The following is a 25,106-nucleotide window of genomic DNA, read 5'->3' on the forward strand; positions in this document are numbered from 1 at the left end:
TAACCAGCTTAGATATATCAGATTGATGTGCCACATTTAGAGCTACATTTGCATCCAGGGACTTAAAGTGATCAAGGACCTTATTGATTAGACATATTTTAGGATGGTTAGTTAAAACGTCCGATCACTTCAATTGTCACTCACAGAATGTCTTTTTATTTCATTTATCTCGTGGTTCAAGATTATATCTCTCTTTGTGAGAGAGAGCTTATCTTTATCATAAGATCTATGTATTGCACAATGGGTGTTATTGGAGTTTATCATCATACTTATACTTAGCTTAAATATTACTACAATATAACTATAAATTTTATATTTAACTAATACAAAATATTATCAAAATATATATTTATGATCCTTAAAACTTACTCACTGCAAAATTTAGCTCAGTTGTCTGATTCTTATGGGGAAATTCTAGATAAAGTCCTATGTATAAGATGAAATTTGATATTAATATGTTCTATATGTTGTATTAATATGAAATTTAACTATTGTCCCTTTCAGAGCCTTTGCCAAACCCTATTCAATTGTTGAAACTATAAGTATACAAACAGTAGAAATTGTTTCTTGGAATTTTTACCTATTTTGCTCTTTTGTTGTTGACTGGATTTTATTTTTTTTTTAGATTTTTATCAGTTGAGCTAGTATTATTATTATGCATGATTGTGTCGATTCTAATTGTCTGTCTTGTCTCTCTATTTTATTGTCCTTTGGCCAGTTTGTTGTTACTTTTGGTTGACTCATTCCCTCTTACCCTGCCGGACTGTTGAAATTTTCATCCTTTTGTATGCCCACGTGCAAGCCCAAAACAAATAAAAATAGTTGAAAAACCGAAAAGACCTGTTGGGGGTCCTCTCTTTTGAGGCTACTGTGGTAAAAATGGTTTCCCAAGAAACCAAAAAGAAATAAATCCTCCCTTCCTCTCCATGCTCTGGTTGAACACGTGCACTGATTTCTTATCGTTTGTCCCGATCACTTTTTTAAAAAGGTTCCAAAATTAGAGATTAGCTCGAAATGGAAAAACAACAAAACTAAACAAAAAGAGAGAACGAAATAGAAAACAAAATACAGAAAACTACATTTTTAACCTGACCCCTAACTGATGACTATGATGATGGGATGGATAAGCCGACGACCCTATTGTCTCTAGTTTGTGCATGTTTGTACACGTGACGGCCTCGTTTTGGTCACAGCAGGGTGTTGGAAATCGCGTCGCCATACAACTGACACGTCCAAAATCCACCTATCCGCACATCCGCACATCTCGCCTAGAAGTGTCACTGTCAGCAGCAAGTGCCAGAGGACTGGCTAACTAAAACACACATTCCACACACACATGTGAGTCGCTTGGAAAGGCCCAGAAAAAAAGATTTCAATATTCTAAAAGGTCCATTTACAAAATACAAAATGAAATATTATTACGGTATTCCCGCATAGAACACATAAACATCAAACGAGTCATGCGAAAAAATTATCATGAATGTAAAATGAGTAACAACACTTGAAGTTGCATTTCGGGATCGGGGGACCTACGCGATGCGATGTGGTTGCTTCTCGGTTTGCTATAATGATAAACTCTAACCAAACTGCATGCAGTCAGTCAGCCAGACACATGTGTGTGGGGTCCCAGACACGAGACACGTTCGAGTATCATCTTTTTCTTTTTTAGTTTCACAAATTAGTATGTGAGTAAGTCCTATCACCATCAGCACCACCACCACCACCTCCAGTCAGTCCTATATGATAATGCGGGAGATATTCTCTGTTCTTGGAATATCCATATGTACATACTCGAACTTGTCATTGTTGGTTTAGGACTTGGTCGCGTCCTTCCACTTGTTCATGTCTCGTCGCTTTGCAACAAAAGGGTTTGTAATTACTACACAGTTTAACTCACAGTCTAACAAATCCTCCCTTCTTAAAAGAAATCGACACAAGGGGTCGATCGTTAATCTTCGTACATCATCTTCATATGCATATACAATACATACATATAGATACGTTAATTCTAGCAATAACAACACGTGATGATCAGGGCGTAAACAGGTCTCGGCTTTGAGTTTGTCTCTCTCTCTGGAGGGGAGGCGTCACTGTTCATTGGCTTGTCTCTTTATGGTTTCACATAGCTATCTTATGGGCAGGACCTCCTACCACGGCTCAAGGGAGACAGAACTCCCCTGCACACATGTGTATGTAGATATGGATGTGTATACCCTATTCGGTTACCTCAAATTACTGGGTGAAATTGAACATGCTAAACACATTGTATGTATCCCATTATTGAGCAATAACAATTTTCATGTGTCTATCTGGATGTACTCAACGAATGACAATGAGTTGTGTTTCTCTCAATTGCAATATCCCTATAATTGAGCAAGACAATAACATTTTGTAATTTAGTCATAAAGATATATATATACTTATGTACTGTTATGCGAGACTAAATATATAAGTTTGAACTAATTTTTGTCCATTAATCCTATCAAATATTAATTTGTTTGCTTCAGTTCATAGAACTTATGAAAGGATCTAGGAAACATTTACTGGGGGTGCTCGTTTAGAAAATTCAGTAATTTTCGACCACGAATTTGGAGTAAACTATTTTTGAAGTAAAGACAAACGAAATAAGTAAAAAATTATTATTAATATTGATATATCTCCCCAATCGATCTGTCCACAAAAGAACTTTATATATCGTTAAACCTTTGGCAGTTCCGCATATAATCTACCATTGGATTCTTTTGAGTAAGATAAAATTTTAGAATTCAAGTCGGCAGAAATCAAATAAAAAATTGATCCAAATAAAATCAGAAATATCGCTCTCGTCTTATTCGATTCGTAAGAAATTTGAGTAAGATATGAAATTGGATACAACAAGAAGGAATATTTTATGAATATTTTAAACAATTGTTTTGTTTGAATGGTTTGGATTATAGCAAATCCTATTTAAAGATTGCATAAACATTTCTGAAAGATTCCAAAAGATTTTCTAATATTCATTCAGCCTTTTTATTCAAAGTATGGTAAATCCTTTACAAAAATATCATATATGTAAACCTTTTTTGAAGATTTTCATAGATTATTTGAATTATAAGTGCTAGGATTATTGCAAAGGAAACTATAGTTATGGCAGTTAGGCTAGAGATCCTTTTCTTAAATATTTTCAATGATTTTTATCTGCGCACACATGTGTGTAGGAAATTTTGTTTAAAAGATCTATAGATATAGACTTATTTTCTTATAGTTTTTCTAAGAATTCATATTTTTGAACCCAAAGATTATGGTAAATTCTTTTTTAAGATAGCATAATTTTAACATCATTTAAAAGAGTCTTAAGGACTGCTATCTCTTGTATTTAGTTAAAATTTAGTGCTGAAAAAAAGATTGAAAAGAATTGCAAGATTTGGATCCTCTTCATCAAATAAATACAAAGTGGTGTGTTTTTGTTTTTTAGACTATTTAGTTGAAATTTAGTGCTGAAAAAAAGATTGGAAAGTGTATCAAGTTTTGGATCCTCAAATTTTCTTCAAATAAGTAGAAAGTTGTGTGTTTTTGTTTTTTAGAGTTTTCTTTAGTTTTTATTACTAATTAAAGCTTGGATGTTTCTTAACTTAAAATATGTATAATCTAAACTTAACTAATAAAGCTGTTGATGGGTTTAACTTAAATGTAAATGGGTAAAGCTTTTTATCACAGTTTACATCGAAACAAATTGGAAGACATGATTCGTTGTTGTAGTTGTAGTTGTAAATGTAGTTGGTAATGGATGCATCCTTATTGATTACCAGGGACGCCACATGGAGTTGGTGGCTTCTGGTTTAGGACTCGGTGCGGCATCAGATTCCTCTGCATCACTATGATAGCCCGAAGAAGCGGGGCTAATAGGACGACCAGTGGATTCCAATTGGCTCTGTTGTGGCTGCTGCTGTTGTTGATCTCCTTGCAACATGCGCTGGAACTCAACGCCCAGATGTGTCATCACTGTTTTGCCCACATCAACACTCATGGCCGGGGTGCAGGCCATCACACGGGAGATCTCACTGACGGCATTCATGTAACCATTCTTGAAACTGTCCATGGGCAATGGTGAGACCGGCGCCTGTTGCTTGATCACCTGTTTGCGCATAAATACAAGTGCGGCCTCTAGCATTTCGGCCTTATCCAGTCGAAGAATGGCATCATCGCCCTGGAACTCGGCAACAAGTGTCTTCAGTGTGTCGAGGCATTTGTTCATGCGGGCACGACGCTGACGCTCCAGCAGAGGCTTCTTCACCTTCAGGTAATGCTGAGTCTTTGAGACGAAAGACGTTTCGTTTACTGTTTGAGGAGCCATTTTACGTTTATTTTTCTTGTTTTCGGTTTGCTTTGCTTTGCTTTGTATGTGCGAGATGTGCACGGCTTGCAGGATGCTGTGTGAATGATGCTCTGTTCGACTGCAGTTGAGCCTTTTATAGGCAGGTCCCCGATGGTCCCTGTTGCAAGGACCTGCTACCTGCAGGTAGCAAGAAAGATTGGGAAATTTGTTGTATTCGAAGACATCGAAAAATCTTTTTGCCTGTGCGTGGGAAAGGAAATCGACGATTTTGTGTTGCATCTAGGATGCATTCGTAATCTATTGTACTACCAATTAAACCGTAAAATGCTGACCAGACTAGGCAATAGAAATTTCTTGTAGGCGATTGTCTACAGTCATTGGATTTGTCTTGGTCAGGCTATGAAATTTTTACATGATCAATTTTTCTAATTGTTCAGATGTATTGAAAAGAGAAAAAAAAAACAGAATAAAACCAACATTATATTCGAGGGTTTCATTGCTCGATTGTCTTTGGAAACATTTTGATTTGATTTCAATTTCTCTTAACATGGTCTTGGTCAATTTTCTCGAAGGTTTTTTATGCCCATTATAAAGTCAGTATCCTTATGTATGTGACAGTTGAGATTTTGACCCATTTTTTTCAATGTTGGGCAGAAAGTGGCAAATGGGGCACCCGCAGTTGGTTTTTGTGTGTGTTTCAGCTCATCAACTCGTCACATTGGCTTCCCGTGTTGTTGCCACCGCTGCTGCTCGATTTTCATATCGTGAGAACCGCTTGAGACGCGTCGTGTGTTTCCCACGCGATGTGCACACCTGCCATTTAAGACGCTTATATGGTTACGATTACACACACACACACACACATACACACACTCATAAGAGATGAGGGCCTCAACTCGATGTCTGTCGGCACACATTTATTGCGCCGGCGCGACGCGCATTATCAGCGAAAAGTTCGTCGTGTGGCTGACTGTCTGTCTCAATGACTGACTGACTGACTGACAATTGCTTTACTTTAGTTTTTCACTCTTGTCGTCATCATCAAGTTACCTGTTGTCGCCGATTGTTTAATTTAAATCGCTCGTCGAGACACAGAAGCAGCCAGAGCAGGCAGACAGCCTAAGACATTGGCTACTTGTCTTCAGTTTTTTTTTTTTTTTTTAATGATTATGCTCGAGGTTGCTTTCAGAGCGGAATTATCATTAACAACAACCACAACTGTATTGCCTGTAGTAGTTGGTTGTCTGATTGTGCGCAATACTCAACTATTATTTGTACTTTACGACATGCGCTAATTGAACGCACCCGCAGAAGGTAGTTTACGATCCAACTGACATTGATTCAACTTCCAAGACACCAACTCCAGCTCCAACTTTAGCTTCGACTGGAGTATGAAGGTGAAATTATAGGTACCATTCAGTTGGTTTATAGTTTCTATTTACGTAGCAAATTGAGGATAAATATTGAATAAAGGCTCTTTAATTGGGACTTATAAACTTAAGATGCCATTTGAATCGCATAAATATAATCAGTAATAACATTTCGTTAATGAAGTATAGCTAATATAATACTCTTATTAATTAGCTATCTGTGGATGACAATCACTATTATTATTATTAAAAGTTAGTCATCAATATTTCAGTTTAATCTTCAATAAGTCAATTGCAAAAGTTGTAAAAAAATGTGTTGCCTACTTTTGTGAGCTGTGGGAGATTTTCAAGGAACTAAATGAGTTTCGTCAGAAATTCTTAATCATTTAACAAATGTGTGAAGTTTTCTTTTTTATTTAATTATATTTGTATGTCTAAATGATTGTTAATTTGTTTAGTTAGTTTCTTTGCCTATTATAATTCATTAGCTGAACGATAAGTGGACAATTGTTGCTGCCCATTAACACCATAAAAGACACAAAGAAGATACTTAGTAGATTTGTGACAGGTACAGGTGAATTCAGGTTTTCTTTTTAGAAAAGATGTTCATGTGGGAAAATGTCACAGCATGTAATTGCCAAAGCAAGTCTTAAACCCTACTTGAAAATTAGTTTCTCAAGATGCTTCAGCATTAAGTACAAAAATCTGTCTGAAAATGCCACGAAGATTATTATGTATGTATTTAAATATTTTCATAATAGTAGGTAACAATATGTAATGTATGAGGAAAAGCTGCTAAGGTATTCAAATAAATGCGATATATCACTTTGAGTAAGGATATCAATATTAAACTAACTAAAGAAGGTACATTTTGATTACATTTGAATGTTCTAGAAATATTTCTTACTTTCAAGCTGTTAAAATGGTTAAAAATTTGAACTATAAATATATAATAATGATATATGTATATTATTCATATATATAGGAGTAGGAGTAGGAGTATATGATATATATTATTCATATCATTATTATATATTTATAGTTCAAATTTCAAACCATTTTCTGGACTGTTCTTTCATAAAACGAATCATTATCAAGATCTATATAACATTTATCAATTTATATTTAAAAACAAAGAAAATTATTTATCTATAATTTGAACAAATTAATTGTATTAAAGCTATATCATATAGTCATATATCAGGGCTTAGTACAAGATTTAAACCTTAAAGGCTTTGTAAACTTATCTCGTTATGCTTTACGAGGCCAAATAGATATTCTCCTACTCCTTTTGCAAGGATATAATTATTATTACCAGTTTTCTGATCATATCAATTATCTTCATTTCCTCTACATATATGTAGTCAGACAAAGGATAAAGTTAATCTCTTAACTGCTAACGATTCCTTAAAGCAATTTGTTTGTAATGTATTACAGAGAAATTAATGGAAATCAATTTAATTCACAACCTATGTATTATCTTCTGCCCCCAGCCCACACTTGATTTGCAATTGAACAAGCACTCAAATTATAATTCAACATAAATTCAATTAAAACCCCATCAAAAAATAACCAAGACTACATCACATCAAATTGTGCACCTTACAGTCGAGACTGAAGACATGCACGTGACCGCCCAACGCCCAGGAGCAAGCGCAGCACTTGCCACTTGCCGCGTGCCGACACGAGTTCAGCACAAGAGAGAGCCACAGAGGCAGAAGAAGCTTTCCAATCAGGTGAACCTCAGTCAACGCGTGACCCTTTGTCCAGAGAGAAACAGAGAGACAGAGAGCAAAAGCAATTAAGCAAAATACAAAATCCAAAATTCACCCAACAAAAAAAAAAGGGAAGCGACTTTCGCTGCCAGATCAAGTGCAATATGTGTGTCAACATATAACAGCAACAACAACAGCAACGGCAGCAGCAGCAACAACAGCAACATCAGCAACAACACAAAATCCACCACCAATTGGAAGTAAAATAACCTGAGACGGGGGCTGCTTGTGGCCTAAATTGCAAACAGCTGCCACTCGAACCGTGGGATAGTCGTTTTTTTTTCTCCTCTGTTTGTGTCGAAGGATGGAAGACACAGGGACCTTAACCATGGGAACCACAACTGCTCAACGCTCTCAATATTTATTTTGTGAGTTCGTTATATTGAATATATAAAAAGGGAATGAAATGGAAGAAGACAGCGAGGAACCAAAAAAAAAAGGGGGAGAGATTATCCTGCACGTGTTGAGCTTGGCTTCGAAAGCGTGGCTGGCGAACGCTTCTCTGTTCTACAAGGGGAAGCTGGCATGGAGGACATGTGTTGGGCATGTGCTTGCAGCAAATGGTTGCACTTGTTGTTGGTGGGTGGTTGTGGTCGTGTCGATGGTCGTGTTGGTGGTTGGGTGGGCGGGTATAAAAGGCCAAACACTTGCCGATTTCGACAAACAGTTGCAAGTTATCATTGAAAGCGAAAGGAACACTCTCAGAACACTCTCGAAATAAATATGGCTAAAGTGAAAAATTTATTTACCAAAATGTTGCAACGTTTTGGCAAGAATCATAAACAAATTATAATGATGAACAACAATTGCAACGACAGTCTGGAGGAGATACAACAGAATCAGGCCAATGAGCGCATGTTAAGAGAAGCTATGGCTATGGAATTCGAATTGGAATTGGATAATCATTTGCTATTCTGTATAGAAACCACAGCAGGCAGTTTTTATTGGCAATCGTTGTAGCAACAGCAACAACAACAACAACAACAACAACAGCAACAAAAACCGGTAGCTCGAGATCATCATGAATGGAGTATAGCAAATAACATTTCATTCATTCAATGAATGAATGAAGCCATCACAAAAACGACATCAGCAACTTGCGTGTTCTTAAAGCAACAAGTTGCCAACATGTTGACAACATCATCATCATCATCGTCATCATCGTCATACCGAAGATCCAGAAGGTGCATGTGATGGGCCCCAGAAGGTGTGAATTTGTGTAATTGTGATATTTAGAAACAACATGATAAAAATTAGTTTAAATTCTCTTAAGTAGTTTCTAAGCGATACAAAGTAAAAAAAAAATATATATACAAAAGTATAATAATTTACAACAACAACATAAATTGGTTTCAATCAACAACATCATCAGGTAGGTAATTTAGTTTGTTAATCGGCTTAAAGAACCTAAAAATGTCGGTAAACATATTTCAATTTGATATATTGTTATGGTATTACATATGTACACAAATTATTTAGCTAATCGTGAGAAAATAACTTAAAGTTGTCATGTGGTATTATTAATGAAACGACATATTCTTAAGGTCATTTCAAACAGCATAGTTAGCATTTTATAGACTGATTTTAAACTTATTTTTCTAGGTGGGTTTTACAGTGTATATGGATATTTCTAGAATATTTCTTTAAAGATTAGTTATGATGTATATCCAATTGGATATTGGAATTTGTGCTATTCATCAATCTTAATACAATATATTTGAGTTGACAATAAAGAAATATGTTAATTATCCAATGAGTTCTTGACTTTGAGAGGTCTGTCAATTTCTTCTTGATTTCAAAAATTCCAGCCGTCTTGAATTTTGAAAATTAACTCACAATCAACATTGACACCCAATGAACTAATTTTGGCTGAATTTTCCATGGTGACCGTCTCAAAAATTCGTAAAATTCTAAAAAATTAAATAATTCAATAATTATCAAGCTCGCCAAAAATTCGCTAACTTTGTAGAACTCTTACTCGATCAATTTATAGAAAAGTTTTTAAAGTCATGCCTATATTTGCTTTTCTAAGTACGAATCTATTTTGATATGGCATTTAAATCTCACAATGTAATTTTAAAACCATTTTTCATAAGAGAATTCTGAATATGATTATTTTTAAAATCTAAACCTAAAAGTCATTAAAGATCATGGTAACCTGAGAGTCCTCAAAAAAGTAGACTTTTCTTTATAGTAGTAAAATCAATAGAAATTATTGTCTAAAAACGCCCAAAAAACTACTCTCCATGTAATTGCAGTCCTATTAAGTCAGATGTTCGTTCAAGATTGAGATCATAAAATCGAATTCCCCTAATTACACTGATTAAATAATGCAATACAAGAAGAAACTCGCTTATTAAATGTAGTTATGGAAGCCCATATTAAATATTATATTTGCAAGCAATTCTCATGCATTTCCTGGACAATTTTGCAATTGCAAAAAAACTTCTCAATGAACCATGCTAAAAATTCAGCGCCTCACTGCATATTTTTTAGTCACATGTGCTTTAGCATCTTTTTTATCTTCTCTTATTGTTTTTTATTTTTGCGTGTGTCTGTCGCGAGTTTCAGTTCGGCGTGCCAAGCATGCGCACACACATATTCAATTACATCGTGCAACAAGAGCAACAGCAACAGCAACAACATCATCGTCGTCGGCAGCAGCAGCAACATCTCTGAGCGCATTGACAATAAGCCAGAAATCAACCCCATTGCGTGCCCAAAATGGGCCCCTATATAGAGTTAAAGACGAAGGGAGATCGTGAGTTAAGTCCGCCCGACTGTCCGCCATGTGCAGATCAAAAAATTTTCTCACACTCACAACACAAAAACCGAAAACAGAAAAAAAAAACAAAAACAAAAAAAATGAAATGAAATGAAATACAATTTTTTGTAACGGCTTGATGTTCAGCACACTCTCAGCACGCAATGGTCTCCCTCCCTCTATCTTTCTCTCTCTAAATGCATGGCATCTCTTTTGCGCTTCCTGTACTCAACTGTACCCCGCCTCCTGTTGCTGCTGCTGCTGGCCTTAAACTGGCCACGTATATTGTTTATATAGTTAACGAATGCGATACATTTAATCTTTAGTGTGTGTCAATTTGCCGTACAGTCATTTAGTTTGCATGTCCCTCGAATCCTCGATCCCTGATGCCTATCCCTATCCCTGAACTCTACACACACACACACACACAACCCTGAACCGATCCCACGATGACATCCCCGACGTGCCCAGGCATGCCACTTAGCATTGCCCAAGTGTTCAACAGAAGCTACAATTCAGCATTCATAATTGACAACATTGAAGAAAGAGAGGGCAAAAGACTAAAAGACACTGAGAGCGAGGGAGAGAAAGAGTGAGAGAGCAAGGGCCACAGAAGGGGGAGGTGGAGAGAACCTCTGGCAAGGAGAAAAAAATAAAGGGCAGGTGGTAGTTTTTTTTTGTGTCTTTCTGGTTGTGTTTACCACCACTCACCATGACTCGATTTCGGGGCTCGAGATTTACAGTGGTTCAGAAGTGATCCACATGGAACCCCTAGATGATATGATCAACAGATCAAATTTGAAATATCAAATTTGATTTAAACTATTAATTGAGTTAATTACAAAATATTGACTTATAAACTTTTAAGAATTTAATGTTAAAACCTAAGGAATTTAGCAATCCACTTCTTCCTTTAAGTAAACATTTACCTACTCAAAACTTATTCTAAATTCCTGGCGACTTGTTCTCACGATACCATCTTAAAGTCATTTTTCCATAAAATTTCGTCCTATTCAAAATGAAAATCCATTCCCACGCGCAACAGGCGCATATGTACATATACATGTATGTACACCTTTCATAGATCACGTACTGTATTGCCCCGTCACCGATTTTCGTAGAAAACATACCTGACTAAAACCTGACAAACGATTTTCAAAAAACAAAATTAAAGTTTCCTACAAAACTAACAATTTTCACATACACGTAAAACCCGTGAAATTGTTTGAAACATTTGACGGGGGAAAATCCAAAAGAACCTTCAGAACTGTTCATTGAACATTCGAAGTGGCTATGAAATTTCCAAACATGTGTTGGATAGATTTTCGACCAGTGTGCAATGTGCATATAAGGGCTCCGATTATAACTTATAACACCAAACGAGCGGAGCGAGAAAAATCTTGTGGGAAACTTGAGGGCAAAGTGTTTCCCACGATTCGAATGTCAGTGTAAAAGAAAACACAAGAGAACCCAGAGACAAACATACACAAACACACACACACACACAGACAACTCATCATCATCATCATCCCCTGCCAAGCCAGAGTCAGAGTCAGAGTCTTCGAACTTGTTTGTCGAGAAAAACCAACCACCACCACTGCCACCACCAGCGACACGAGAGGAACACAGTCCAAGCAGGCGACGATCTCTGAGTAATTTTCTCGGCAGGTGGTGGTGCGACTTGCACTTGGACTCTCCCTTGTGCTCTCGCGCTGAGCACGAGACTGAATTGAGAGAGAGAGAGAGCGAGCGGACGGCACGTGCAACTATAAAAGGCCGAGTAACTGGAGACGATAGCAACATTCTCAACGCAAACGTCGTGAAGTAAAGATCTCTCAAACACTCTACAAAAAAAAAAACAAAATAAAATGGCAACCAAATACGAAATGTCCAAAACCTACCAATACCGCAAGGTGATGAAACCTCTGCTGGAACGCAAGCGTCGGGCACGCATCAACAAGTGTCTGGATGAACTGAAAGATCTGATGGCCGAGTGTGTAGCCCAACAGGGTGATGCCAAATTCGAGAAGGCCGATATTTTGGAGGTGACAGTACAACATTTGCGCAAACTGAAGCAATCCCGCCAAGCAGCAGCAGCAGCTCCAGAAACAGTTTTGCCTGAACAATCTTTCCGTGCTGGTTATATTCGTGCTGCCAATGAAGTTTCCCGTGCTCTGGCTACCTTGCCCAAAGTGGATGTTGCTTTTGGCACCACACTAATGACACATTTGGGCATGCGTCTTAATCAACTGGAGCAGCCACCCATGGAGCAGGCCGTCTCCAAGCAAGCTCCGCTCAGCATCCAGTGCAGCAGCAGCAGCTACAATCGTGACACCTTCAGTCCCGTCTCCAGTGGCTATGCCAGCGACAGTGAATCATCATCATCATCATCATCCTCAAGCTGCCGTTCTCCAATTGCTCAATCTCTGCTGCAAATTAGCAGCCCTGGCCAAGTGTGGCGTCCCTGGTAAATTGGTGACAATCTTCATATGGATAACTTCATCAATGGGCATAAATGGCAATCGCAATGGCAGCAGCTTTACAATGAAATGCTTTACAATGATCTTCATTTTAATCGTTTAGTTTTGTTAACACGTTTTTGTTTAGGGTTTTAAGTTAAGTCTGTGATAGGGCATGCTTTATTATTGTAACTTTTGTCTACATCAAGTCAGAAGTCTGTTTTTTTATATACTTATATGTATGTTTACTATACTTAAGAGATCTCAACATGAACTGAAAAGAAAAATACAGAAAAAAGAAAACAAATATCAATATCGAAAACAAATGTTGTTTATTTTTTTAAATTCTATAGGAATTTTCTCCGATCAGAAAATCGAAACTGGAAACTGCAAGAGTTGTGAAAACATCTTGTTGGAAAAAATCATCTTCCCAAAAAACTATAGCATACTTTAAGGTTTGACTTCCGTGTGTCTCTGAGAAACAAAACCAAACCATGTATATGGTAAAGGATGACCAATTATTTTCAGATTATCTTTAAATCTGGTTTACATTGTCAATATAAATTATTAGTTAGGTAAATGTGTTTTAAATTAAAAGAGAAATGATCTTTTATGTTAAATGGAAATTAATTGATTAGGTAGATAAATAATTTGAAAGATAATTGATCTTTTATATTAAATGGAAAATAATTGATAAGGTTAATAAATAATTGGCCAGCAGTAAATAATTTCTGCACCTGTAGAAATGCACTGCTTAAACTGAGATGACAACATTTATAGTTCATATTTGAATAGAATAACCAACAAATAACTGAAGAACTTCTTTGAGTTACTTGTGAGCCGAGGAAATACGAACTCAAGTCCGTAATTCGAAATGTTTAGGAGATTGATCTAGATACAACGATACAAATGTGTGTCAATTTATTAGGCAAAAAGTCAGTGGCTTAGTTAAAAATTATCACATTTACATATGTGTGATCTATCTATCATATGTGTGATCTATCCCGATTTTCTATAACTACAAACAAGACAAATGCCCAGTGGCAGCTGATGACAATTAAAGGGTGACAATTATTACTAAAGTAGAATAGAAATTGTCTAGATAAATGTTTGGCCATTTATATTTTCTAAAGTGCTTTAGTCAACTTATAGTTTATAATTTCTAAAAGTCCGCAATTTCAAAAACTACAATTATAATTATACATTTTTGAAAGATATATAATATCCATTATTTGTATTTTACGTTATTTTTAATATTTTTGAAATTTATTCAAAATAAAATTTTAAGAGAAATTAAATCAATGCAGATTTATTTTGATATGAAAAAAACTGCCTTTAGAATACGTTGGCTTGATTGAGAATAAAACTGAATCTAATTGTAGGATAAGGGTAAATCTAATTAGGTTATTTTTTAAGGGAGATTATAAGCTACTTAAAATAAACAAAAGTGAATATGTCTTAATTACAGTACCTCATAAAAAATAAAGTGCTAAAATAAAACATAATTTGATCTATTGGTCAGTATTCTACTCTCACTTGCAATTTATCTTTATTTACTTTAGAGATAATTGGACATTTATACCATCAAAAGTTTCTGTAATCTACAATTTTTCCAAAATCTATGATTACATCCCAAAATTAGCAAATTGAAAACTATTAATCATCCACTATTTTCCTATTAAACCTATTACTGACTCGTTAATTGTCTGATCATTAATACCAATTAGGAGTATGTGGCAAGCAGCCCATCAATAAGGGGGAGGCGCAAGTCTCACCTCAGGCCAACAAACACGAGCCAAAAGTCAAGTCAAGCCAAGAAAAGCCGCACGCTTCCTGCGCCCGCCCTGTGACCCCTAACTACGTCCCCCTACCCAACAGCAACGGCAACGGTAACGGCAACAACAACAATAACAGGCAAACAGACAGAGAAATGCAGCCAATATGCCACACACTAATTGTGTCCAATAAACACTCATCGGGCATTCGTGAATCGGTGGTTGGGGGTAACCGATGGATATCGGGCCATGGGAACATGGGAAAGGAAGAAGAGACCGCATTATGCCATCATCATCTGCATGCCATTGATGAAACAATAAGCAAAAAGAAGATTGCCACGCCAGGATAACAATGAACATGAACCCACGCACAAGCAAAGAGCGAGAGAGAGTACGAGAGACTGGAACCGAAACCAATGCTAAGGCTGAGTATCCTACTCTACTCTCAGTCTGCACTACCCCCTCCATCGCCCCCTCATTGCTGCTGCGACAGGATGAGGCACTGAAGTATGCATTAAGGATAATAACACCGGCCCAAAAACAGCGACAGCTGCAAAAATGTGCTCTGATCCTGAACAAAAAAAAAACGAAACGCAATGAAATAAGAAAAAAAACGAAGCATGTGGCCAAAAAGGAAAACAAACGAGAAAAAATTGTGTGAGAAACTTACTTTCTGCTCGGTTCCCACGCCACGAGCCAACAAGGATTGGTCCTACGATACGAACCGAACAAATTTTGCAGCTGTTCCTGTTGACGAAGGTTTCCAAAGGCGAACGAAAGTGAGAGAGTGAGCGAGATGGGGAGAGAGCAGCGTACTCATGCGTACCCGAGGGTGGAATATCAGTCCGGGTATAAAAGGACAGTCGCTCTGAAGCAGAATCATCATTCACGATACAGCCAACAAGAAGGCAACATCGAACAGAACAGAACAGAAGAGAATATTTATATTCATTTAATCTTATCACAAAAACAAACACAATATTTAAAATGGAATACACCACCAAGACTCAAATCTACCAGAAGGTGAAGAAGCCTCTGCTGGAACGTCAACGTCGGGCTCGCATCAACAAGTGCCTGGACACACTAAAGACACTTGTCGCCGAAATGCGGGGCGATGATGGTATACTGCGATTGGACAAGGCCGAAATGTTGGAATCAGCTGTGATCTTTATGCGTCAAGAGAAGGCTAAGAAACTGACACAAACACCAGCAACAGCAGCAGCAGAACCAGCTACTACACTACCCCTGGATAGCTTCCGTCATGGTTATATGAATGCAGTCAATGAAGTGTCACGTGTCATGGCCTCTACACCTGGCATGAGTGTTGATCTGGGCAAATCAGTGATGACTCATCTGGGACGCATCTACAAGAACCTGCAGCAATTCCACGAAGCACAAGCAACAGCAGCAGTCACATCAACAGCAGCAACAACGACAACACAAACAATGTCGGAGTGCCCCCTGAGCCCTGCTTCATCTGGTTATCATAGTGATGATTGCTACGAGAGTCCTGCTCCCTCCCCTCAACCCATGGAGTGCGAGAAATTGTGGCGCCCCTGGTAAAGTGGCGGCAAGATACAAGGACTGAAAGAATGAGATAGAAGGCAACGCATCTGTGATACACCCAACTGTGATGAAAACAAGACTAGCAAAACAAAACAAAACAAAAGAAAACAAAACACTAAACACAATTAAATAAATTCAATTACCAAAATGAAAACATAATTATTTGACTTTTAAATGGGGTTCTTTCAGATGGTTATCAGCTCAAAATTAAAAAGAATCTTATTGGAATTTATTTTCATTCAAGAAAATAAAAGAACATTTGGGCAAAGAAAAAGACTTAATAATATTTTATTTAGAATTTGATTTGAAATCATTTTGGCGAATGAAACAATTTGTGTTTTTATTATTATTATATAATCTCGTATCTTTATATTTATTGTCTAAAATTAAATTTTGATATAACTTATTTTTACACCAAACTATTGTAAAAAATGTTAAAATTTTTTCAGGGATCTGGTATATCAATTATTATAAAGGCCGAATATATTTTTAATTGATTAATACCCCAAATTAAAACCGAATTTTGATTTAATATTGCAATAATAGATAACTTGTCACTGGCAAAAGTGGCTAATGCTTTTCCTAAAACAAGTTATATTTTGTTAACCCTCTAATCTGTAAGGGTTCTTCAAGCCTAATAACTTATTATTAGTAATAAGTGAATTTTTGCGAAAAAAAAAACCAAAACTATGACCGTTATTATAATATGAAAATTTTTCTTTGCTTTTACACCTTACAACTTATTTTTTTGTACACAGAAATGTGTTCTTCAGGCGAAAGATTAACTTGCTACTTAGGGTGTTTGGATTTAAGATAGGGGTATGTACATATTACAGATATTTGCAGCAGAGAAGCAGAAGCATGTGTTTTTGTCAGCGCACCTCAATTACATATTTTTGAATCCAAATTTGAGCCCGGGGTCCACAAATTACTCAGACCAAAGTTATTATTAATATTTTCTCGTATTATTTTGAAAAGTAAAGTTAGAGGGTTTTATTTCAAAAAATCGGGTAGTTGCCGTTATGGTTTTTAAAATTAGTTTTACGCGCCAATATGAAATTGTTTGCAAGCCATCGATTGTTTCTGACAGTTACCGATCACTTGCGGTTGATTGCGATATGTTATCGATAGCATTGCTAGAGACGGGAAAAACATCGGTGTTACCATAATCGATTAACTAACCACAATAACAACAAATTGTGCCGTTTCGCCGGCTTAAAATTATTTAAAAAAATACGCCACGGTTCCTTTTAGCGAAAACAAAACACGGTGGAATCGCGTCAGCAACATCTACAAAGTAATAATTGACAAAAATCAATGTGAATAGCAAACGAGAAAAATGCAAATTGCTTAAATGCGAAAAATTATAGACGAGAACGCCATTTACAAGCCGCGAGCGTGAGTGAGCCAGCGAGTGCGCGTGAGAGTGCAAAAGAGAGCGCCGCCAAACACATACATACAACACAAGAAGCAGCGAACGAGTGTAGGACGGTCGTCGGTTTGGTCAGTTTTGGAGGAAGACAAAAAATTAAGAAAAAAAATTAACAAATAATTTTCGCAAACTCCTAAAAAGTGTTTTCGCAAGTCTGTGGCGCGTGCGGGTTAACCGCTCGAAAGGCGGCAATTAAAAAATGAACGAATTTCGACCTACGCAATTTTGGCAAAAGAACTGAAAAGAAATTGGTATTCTTTTTTAATTGCTTTTGTTTATTTTTTATACAAAAATTTTTTCCTTTTGCGCTGCTACTGCTGTGTTGGTTCTTGTATCGGTGTGAGGGGTAATAAGTGTATGCATGTGTGTGTGCGTGTGTGAGCTACTCGCTACTTTTGGGAGGTGCGTGCGCCTTTTGCTACTTCTATGAGTAGAGTTGCCGCCTCAAACAAAATCTTAAATAATATCCAAATAATTGTGGCACCAAATGTTTTGCAATACTCAATTAATAAAGATTATTATATTGTTGCAACAATTAAAATTGTGATAACCAATCATGCCACATAATTGCTTCAATGATTATCATTTAAAGTGTGTGTGAAAATGGCAACTCTAGTTAATTGCAGTCTGTCTGTATATGTGGGAATATTGTTTGTGCAGAGGCGTGCTTTAGTTTTCGAACAATTATGATTCAAGTAATAAGGCCGCCCTCATCCTATTCTTAAAAATAATCTAAATAATATAAATAAATTGAGAATTGTAAAGTTCAAGCAAAGTTATCTGTGCATTTTTGCGTAACCGAATTTGCCTTTTTTGCCAAGGCACATGCAACTGTGCGCTTGATTTTTCGGCGGTAAACACTCACACTCATACTCCAATGTCTCTCTGTGTGTGTGTGTACTCGTTGGCACAGCCATTGCTGTGTAGTACGTGCGTGTGTCTCTCCGTATGTGAGTGTATGTGTGTGTGCGTATAATAATTCTACGTATCGAAAAAAATGGTGCAAAATATGATGAAAAGAAAAGAAAAAGAAATCAAAATGAACTAAAATTATGATAAAATTCACTTTCCCCATAGGATACGGCACAATAAAATGCAATACCGCAACAATATGGAAAATCTGGAAGTTATCTAAGTTCCGGGTTGATGGTATGCGGAGACCAGGTTCACCAAAATCCTGGGACATCAATAAAAATAATAAGAAAAAAGTCAAAAACCAACAGAAATTATTATTAAGCATATTAAAAATAAAACCCACACGCTGCTGCTGATACACGAGAATAAAATTGAAGCAAGTGGAGAGAGAGAGAGCGTGAGAGAGGGATTAAAGCAGTAACAACAAATCAATTTGACCAGAGGACGAGGTCCGCACGGTCTAGACACAGTCCGCGGCGAAAGCATCTAGAAATTATTTAACAAATTATTGTTGTTGTTTAAAAGCGGCTCAACAACAAATTGCCACAACAGCAACAAAAACAAAATGTATCCCGCACCGGTGCGTCACCCTGCCGCCGGGGTAAGTAACATCCTCCTACAACTACTCCTACACCTAAGTGTTAATGTCAACCAATTCATTTGGGTTTATCCTAATTGACCACCCCGTCTCTCTTTCTTTGTATTCCTAATCAATTATAGGGACCACCACCTCAGGGCCCAATCAAATTTACCATTGCTGACACATTGGAACGGATTAAGGAGGAGTTCAATTTTCTACAGGCCCAGAATCATAGGCAAGTATCCGGAAATTAACTTCAATACGGACACAAGGAAGAGAGATATCACATTAGAGTTATCAGCTGATGCAAATGGCAAGCCACAAGAACGATTAAACCAGAAACATTTAGTTATCAATTAAAAATGTGTTTAGAAATTTGCCAAAACTTTCGATTAACTAATCGGAGAGATTGTAGACTCGGGATAATCCTTTATTTCCTTCAATTAATGTATAAAAGCACTTGCATTTTGTAAATAAGTCCCATTTCCAAAGGGTTTATAGGTGTAATTGCTCAAAAACGAATCAAATATTATTGAAATTGTATATAAACAATTTAAGTTTGAAATATTGTACAATACTAAAGTTTTATTTAGGATTTAGGAATAGAATTTGGTTTCTTCTCTGTAGAAATCAATAGCCTTAAAGTAATCAAGATTCGAATAACAAAGTTAATTTTTTAAAGAATTTTTTAAATGTTACTAAATTTCAAAACGTTCTACTATTACGTAAGAGATCTATAGACTAAAATAATGACAGTTAGTAGAAGTTATAAGTATGGAGAAATTATATATCTTTCATTTCGATTCGTTACGAATGTTTGCAAGATTTAAAAAGGATTCAGTAATTTAAATACATTAATTTAGGCAATTAACTTAGGCAAATTAAGGCTTTAAAGTACATCAAATTGTTGATTTAGATTTTGTTTCAGCAAGAATTTGATTCTAAAAATGTTCTTGGAAAACTAAACCCAGATTGATATTCGCAAGCTTTAACACACACGTACAATCATGTGTGTGTGTGTATGTTTATTTGTATGTATGTGAAGATGCTGCGTCTGCGTTTTGGCAAAAACAAAAGGCAAAAAAAGAAGAAAAAAAAAACCGGTTTACTTGCGCCATATGCTTAATGCTCTCTGGGATCTCTTGTGATAGGATTAACCTGCTCTTGTGTGCGCCTCTTCCTCCTGCTCTCTCAAGCAGGAGCAGGGCGGCGGATGGTGTTTCCGTTGCCCTAAAACAAAAATAAGCAAAAAAACAAAAAAACTAATCTCGTTTTCTGTGAATTGTTTTTTTCTTTTTATTTCAGCATCAAATTGGAGTGCGAAAAACTGGCGAATGAGAAAACTGAAATGCAGCGCCATTATGTTATGGTAAATTACCGAAACTATAAATCAGTTAGCCAATCAATTAACACTTTTTTGATCCTTGTAGTACTATGAAATGTCCTATGGCCTTAATGTGGAGATGCACAAACAAACGGAAATTGCCAAGCGTTTAAATACATTGATCAATCAGCTACTTCCATTCCTACAGGCCGATCATCAGCAACAAGTGCTGCAGGCGGTGGAGCGTGCGAAGCAGGTTACCATGCAAGAGCTGAATCTAATCATTGGGGTAAGTTAAGTTAATTAATTGAAAACATCAAATGATTATTCGGAATTAGATGTACAAAAAAGGATTAAACCAACAGCCTTTTTTCAAAACTTATGATTTAGCTAAAAATGGAAAGTTTTTCCCTTTAAAAGTTTCCATTTCACGTTTAAGACATCATGTATTATTTATGTTTTTATTTCTTCCCCTTTGATTTGTTAACCAATTTTTTTGTTGTCGATCGACGAACTTACGCAACAACTGTGTGTGTGTGTGTTTGTGTGTATATGTGTGTAGCACCAGCAGCAACATGGAATACAACAACTTTTAGTAAGTTTTCAAAAACATATTTCTTTTTGCCAGTTCATTCTGTTTGCCTATGTTTGTTGCCAATGCTGAACGCCCGCCCCACAATTAAACTACATAAAAAGCAAAGCAAAAGAACAAAAAATATATATAAATATAATTATGGTTAATGTTTTCGATTAACATTGTTGTTGTTGCAGTTGCTGTTGTTGTTCTCGCTTGCACACATTTTGAAACTAAATAAAATAACTTATGAATGACTAATCAATTATCCTTTTTGTTTTGTCTGTGTCCCTTTGCCATTTGCAGCAACAAATTCACGCTCAGCAAGTGCCGGGCGGTCCGCCACAGCCTATGGGTGCACTGAATCCCTTTGGCGCCTTGGGTGCCACCATGGGATTGCCACATGGGGGTCCACAGGGTTTGCTTAAAGCGCCGCCGGAACATCATCGGCCGGATATAAAACCAACAGGCCTCGAAGGACCAGCAGGAGCAGAAGAGCGTTTGGTAAGTCCGAGAAAAGTCTTTGACATTCTTTTTAAGTATGTTAACAACAATATTTTTATTCAATTGCAGCGGAATTCAGTTTCACCAGCCGATCGTGAGAAATATCGTACGCGTTCCCCTTTGGACATTGAGAATGATTCGAAACGTCGAAAAGAAGAAAAGATGCAAGTGAGTATATCCAGCCAGCAATCATCTCATCCTACCATCCATTCCATCAAATACATTCATCATCATAATCATGATCAATCATCATTTGTTCTAATCCCAAAATCAATAATTTAGCTAACTTAGCTAATGCCTCTCTCAACTCACCATAAATTATTAGTATAGTTGTAGTCGTTGTTGTTGTTTAAGCCTGAAATCAAAAACAAAACAAAAAAAAAAAAGCCTGCTAATTGCTAATTTTATTGTGATTATTATTTTAATTTTTGTATATTTATATATATTGTGTTTGTGTTTTTTTCAAAATTATTTCCAGGAGGATGAAGGCGAGAAAAGCGATCAAGATTTAGTCGTAGATGTTGCAAATGAAATGGTGAGTTGAGTGTCGGCCCATTGAAAAAATGCAACTATCCCAAAAAAAAAAAAACAAACAAAAAAACACTCTAAAACAAAACACAAAAAAAAAAAAAAAGGACAAAACCAAATCAACATTCTTTATTAATATATATATTCTGTTCTCTTTGTTATCTTTCTTTTGGGCCTTTGGTAATAGGAATCCCACTCTCCACGTCCCAACGGTGAACATGTCTCCATGGAGGTGCGGGATCGAGAAAGCTTAAATGGCGAGCGTTTGGATAAACCCAGCAGTAGTGGCATTAAACAGGAACGTCCGCCTTCGCGCTCTGGTTCTAGTTCATCACGTTCCACACCCAGCCTCAAGACAAAAGATGTAAGAAATAATTTTACAAAAATATTGAAAATCATTAACATTTCGTAATTATTTTTAGATGGAAAAACCGGGCACACCGGGTGCCAAGGCACGCACACCGACACCCAATGCTGCCGCACCAGCTCAGGGTGTTAATCCTAAACAAATGATGGCACAAGGTGGACCGCCGGGAGGGCCAGCTGGTTATCCAGGAGCACCGTATCAACGGCCCGCGGATCCCTATCAACGTCCGCCATCGGATCCTGCCTATGGTCGACCGCCGCCGATGCCGTATGATCCGCATGCACATGTGCGAACAAATGGCATTCCACATCCTTCGGCCCTGACTGGTGGAAAGCCGTAAGTTCTAGTTGACAAAATTGACAAATTTTCAATATTAATTTTTATTTTCCCTTTCGCCGCAGTGCTTACTCTTTCCATATGAACGGTGAGGGCAGCTTGCAACCGGTGCCCTTCCCGCCAGATGCATTAGTCGGTGTTGGTATACCCAGACATGCCCGTCAAATCAATACACTGTCGCATGGTGAAGTCGTTTGTGCCGTGACCATTTCAAATCCAACAAAATACGTTTATACGGGTGGCAAGGGTTGCGTGAAAGTCTGGGATATCTCACAGCCGGGCAATAAGAATCCTGTCAGTCAATTGGATTGCCTGCAGCGCGATAATTATATACGCTCGGTGAAGCTACTGCCCGATGGACGTACCCTAATTGTTGGTGGCGAGGCATCAAATCTATCAATATGGGATTTGGCCAGCCCCACGCCCCGTATCAAGGCCGAACTAACCTCAGCGGCGCCCGCCTGCTATGCCCTGGCTATTAGTCCAGACTCGAAGGTGTGCTTCTCATGCTGCAGTGATGGCAACATTGCCGTCTGGGATCTGCACAACGAGATACTGGTGCGTCAGTTCCAGGGTCATACGGATGGTGCATCATGCATTGACATCAGTCCGGATGGCTCTCGTTTATGGACGGGTGGACTCGATAACACAGTGCGATCGTGGGATCTACGCGAGGGTCGCCAACTGCAACAACACGACTTCAGTTCTCAAATATTCTCGCTAGGCTACTGTCCCACAGGTGGGTGCTATAATTTGCAATAGCTTTTCCTGTAGCAAAGATATTTAATGTTTATTTCTCTCGTTTAGGTGACTGGCTGGCAGTGGGCATGGAGAATTCCCATGTGGAAGTATTGCATGCATCGAAACCGGACAAATATCAACTGCACTTGCATGAGAGCTGTGTCCTGTCGCTACGCTTTGCTGCCTGCGGCAAATGGTTTGTTTCCACCGGCAAAGATAACCTGCTTAACGCATGGCGAACACCATACGGTGCCAGCATATTCCAGGTAAGCAGATTCCCAAAACTAAACCAATCTTCAGAAATTAGAAAATTTGAGATTAAAAGAAATGTAAAGCTCTAAGCTTGGAAGTTATCTTCTCATATATAAAAAAGATAAGAAGGTTAACTTAGTTTTATGTTATAACAATATCAATTATATTTTTGATATTTGTTTTTTACTTCTAATGAGAATTTTTCTGATAGTTTCGTAGAAGATTTTAAGATTACACAGAGAGCAATGGTTGAATTGTTTAACCAAGATTATCTTACAATTAGTTTACTGTTTAATAGGTGTTAACTTTTTGTTTTTAAAACAACTTCTGTTAGCAGTTTATTTTAAAACAAATTGGATAGTGTTCTCAAAATTATAACTAATTGACTTTCTTCTTGAAATCGATAATATAATAATATATTCCATTTAATTTGCAGTCAAAGGAAACATCATCCGTACTTAGCTGCGACATATCAACTGACGATAAATATATAGTGACGGGTTCGGGCGATAAGAAGGCTACTGTCTATGAAGTTATTTATTAAAATCCCAACAACACACAAAGCAGATTTTTTCATTTTGTAATAAGCGCATATAGGTTTTTATTACAACACAACACAACAAAAGGAATGAGTTGTAGGAGAAGAAGACGAAGAAGAAGGAATCATGCAAATATAATTAATAACAACTGCAAAATAGCGGGCAGCTAAATCCAGCAAACAACCAACAACAACAACCCTGCAGAAAAGCTAAGCAAAGAAAATTCTAATATACATATATATATAAAAACAACACAACAAAACAAAACAAAAAAAAAAGAAAACTAAATATTTAAGAGTAATTGTAGCTACTAAGCTTAAGTTAAGTCCAATAAAACCAGAAACAGAAACAAAAGTTGAACACAAAAAAAAAAAAAGGAAAAATAAAACGAAAATAAAACAGATGTGAAGAGCATAAAACGGTTAAGTAAAGCACACACACACACACAAACACGCGAAAGAAGACGGCGACAAAGATGAAGCGAAAGAGAATAAAAATGGAAAAAACAAAGTCGTCGTTACCTATTTTAGTATCGTTTCACCTAAATGAATAACGATTCCATGCATGGATTAGTCATATTGCAGGAGCGTTTTGAGAGATTATGCAATGAGAGATCAGATCGGATCCGATGAGCTCAGTCAGGTCAGATCAGATCATTTAGTTTTTTCCAATTTTGTGTAATGTGAAAGTCCTTATTCGATAATACACTGTTCAACCATCAAGCTATATTTTAAGTTATCAACTTTTGTTTAAACAAATATTAAGGGACTTCCTTTCTGCCTCTTTTCTTCCTTCCTTGTACTCCTCCTATCACCTTGTCACACACACACCCAAAATACACAAAAAACAAAAAGAAATATGAAAACCATGCAAGAAATATATATATATAGATATATATATATATAAATATAAATGAATATAACTAGTAAGGATTTTAGTTAAGAGTTTTTACATTAAAAAAGCAAGAGGAAAACAAGAAAATCTTAAGTA

At 36.9% G+C, this 25,106-nt stretch overlaps 5 protein-coding genes across 7 annotated transcripts; 4 read left to right on the top strand and 1 right to left on the bottom strand.

The window, feature by feature from the left end:
- Positions 1 to 3,570: 3,570 nt before the first annotated feature.
- Positions 3,571 to 4,431, bottom strand: LOC6650551 (enhancer of split m5 protein). The gene has a single exon (XM_002074052.2). The coding sequence runs from the start codon at positions 4,331 to 4,333 to the stop codon at positions 3,782 to 3,784; it is 552 nt and encodes a 183-aa protein (XP_002074088.1). The 5' UTR covers positions 4,334 to 4,431; the 3' UTR covers positions 3,571 to 3,781.
- Positions 4,432 to 8,132: 3,701 nt separating this feature from the next.
- Positions 8,133 to 8,743, top strand: LOC111519395 (enhancer of split m6 protein). The gene has a single exon (XM_023179891.2). The coding sequence runs from the start codon at positions 8,184 to 8,186 to the stop codon at positions 8,418 to 8,420; it is 237 nt and encodes a 78-aa protein (XP_023035659.1). The 5' UTR covers positions 8,133 to 8,183; the 3' UTR covers positions 8,421 to 8,743.
- A 3,008-nt stretch (positions 8,744 to 11,751) lies between these two features.
- LOC6650553 (enhancer of split m7 protein) lies at positions 11,752 to 13,005 on the top strand. Its single transcript, XM_002074054.4, has one exon. The coding sequence runs from the start codon at positions 12,093 to 12,095 to the stop codon at positions 12,693 to 12,695; it is 603 nt and encodes a 200-aa protein (XP_002074090.1). The 5' UTR covers positions 11,752 to 12,092; the 3' UTR covers positions 12,696 to 13,005.
- A 2,416-nt stretch (positions 13,006 to 15,421) lies between these two features.
- Positions 15,422 to 16,036, top strand: LOC6650554 (enhancer of split m8 protein). The gene has a single exon (XM_002074055.2). The coding sequence runs from the start codon at positions 15,446 to 15,448 to the stop codon at positions 16,019 to 16,021; it is 576 nt and encodes a 191-aa protein (XP_002074091.1). The 5' UTR covers positions 15,422 to 15,445; the 3' UTR covers positions 16,022 to 16,036.
- A 1,192-nt stretch (positions 16,037 to 17,228) lies between these two features.
- Positions 17,229 to 24,470, top strand: LOC6650555 (protein groucho). 3 transcript variants are annotated; one of them, XM_047012452.1, is made up of 13 exons: positions 17,229 to 17,321; positions 18,534 to 18,972; positions 19,092 to 19,186; positions 20,257 to 20,320; positions 20,382 to 20,564; positions 21,156 to 21,353; positions 21,423 to 21,521; positions 21,832 to 21,888; positions 22,069 to 22,245; positions 22,304 to 22,584; positions 22,650 to 23,323; positions 23,392 to 23,591; positions 24,014 to 24,470. In XM_047012452.1, the coding sequence occupies exons 2-13, from the start codon at positions 18,937 to 18,939 to the stop codon at positions 24,119 to 24,121; spliced, it is 2,172 nt and encodes a 723-aa protein (XP_046868408.1). In that variant the 5' UTR covers positions 17,229 to 17,321; positions 18,534 to 18,936; the 3' UTR covers positions 24,122 to 24,470. The 3 variants fall into 3 exon arrangements, with proteins under 3 accessions (XP_046868408.1, XP_023035746.1, XP_046868404.1); XM_023179978.2 differs by having other exon boundaries at positions 17,256 to 17,707; XM_047012448.1 differs by having other exon boundaries at positions 17,256 to 17,527.
- The last annotated feature ends 636 nt before the right edge of the window (positions 24,471 to 25,106 follow it).

Source organism: Drosophila willistoni, chromosome 3R (genome assembly GCF_018902025.1).
Source record: "Drosophila willistoni isolate 14030-0811.24 chromosome 3R, UCI_dwil_1.1, whole genome shotgun sequence".
Taxonomy (NCBI): Eukaryota; Metazoa; Arthropoda; class Insecta; order Diptera; family Drosophilidae; genus Drosophila; species Drosophila willistoni.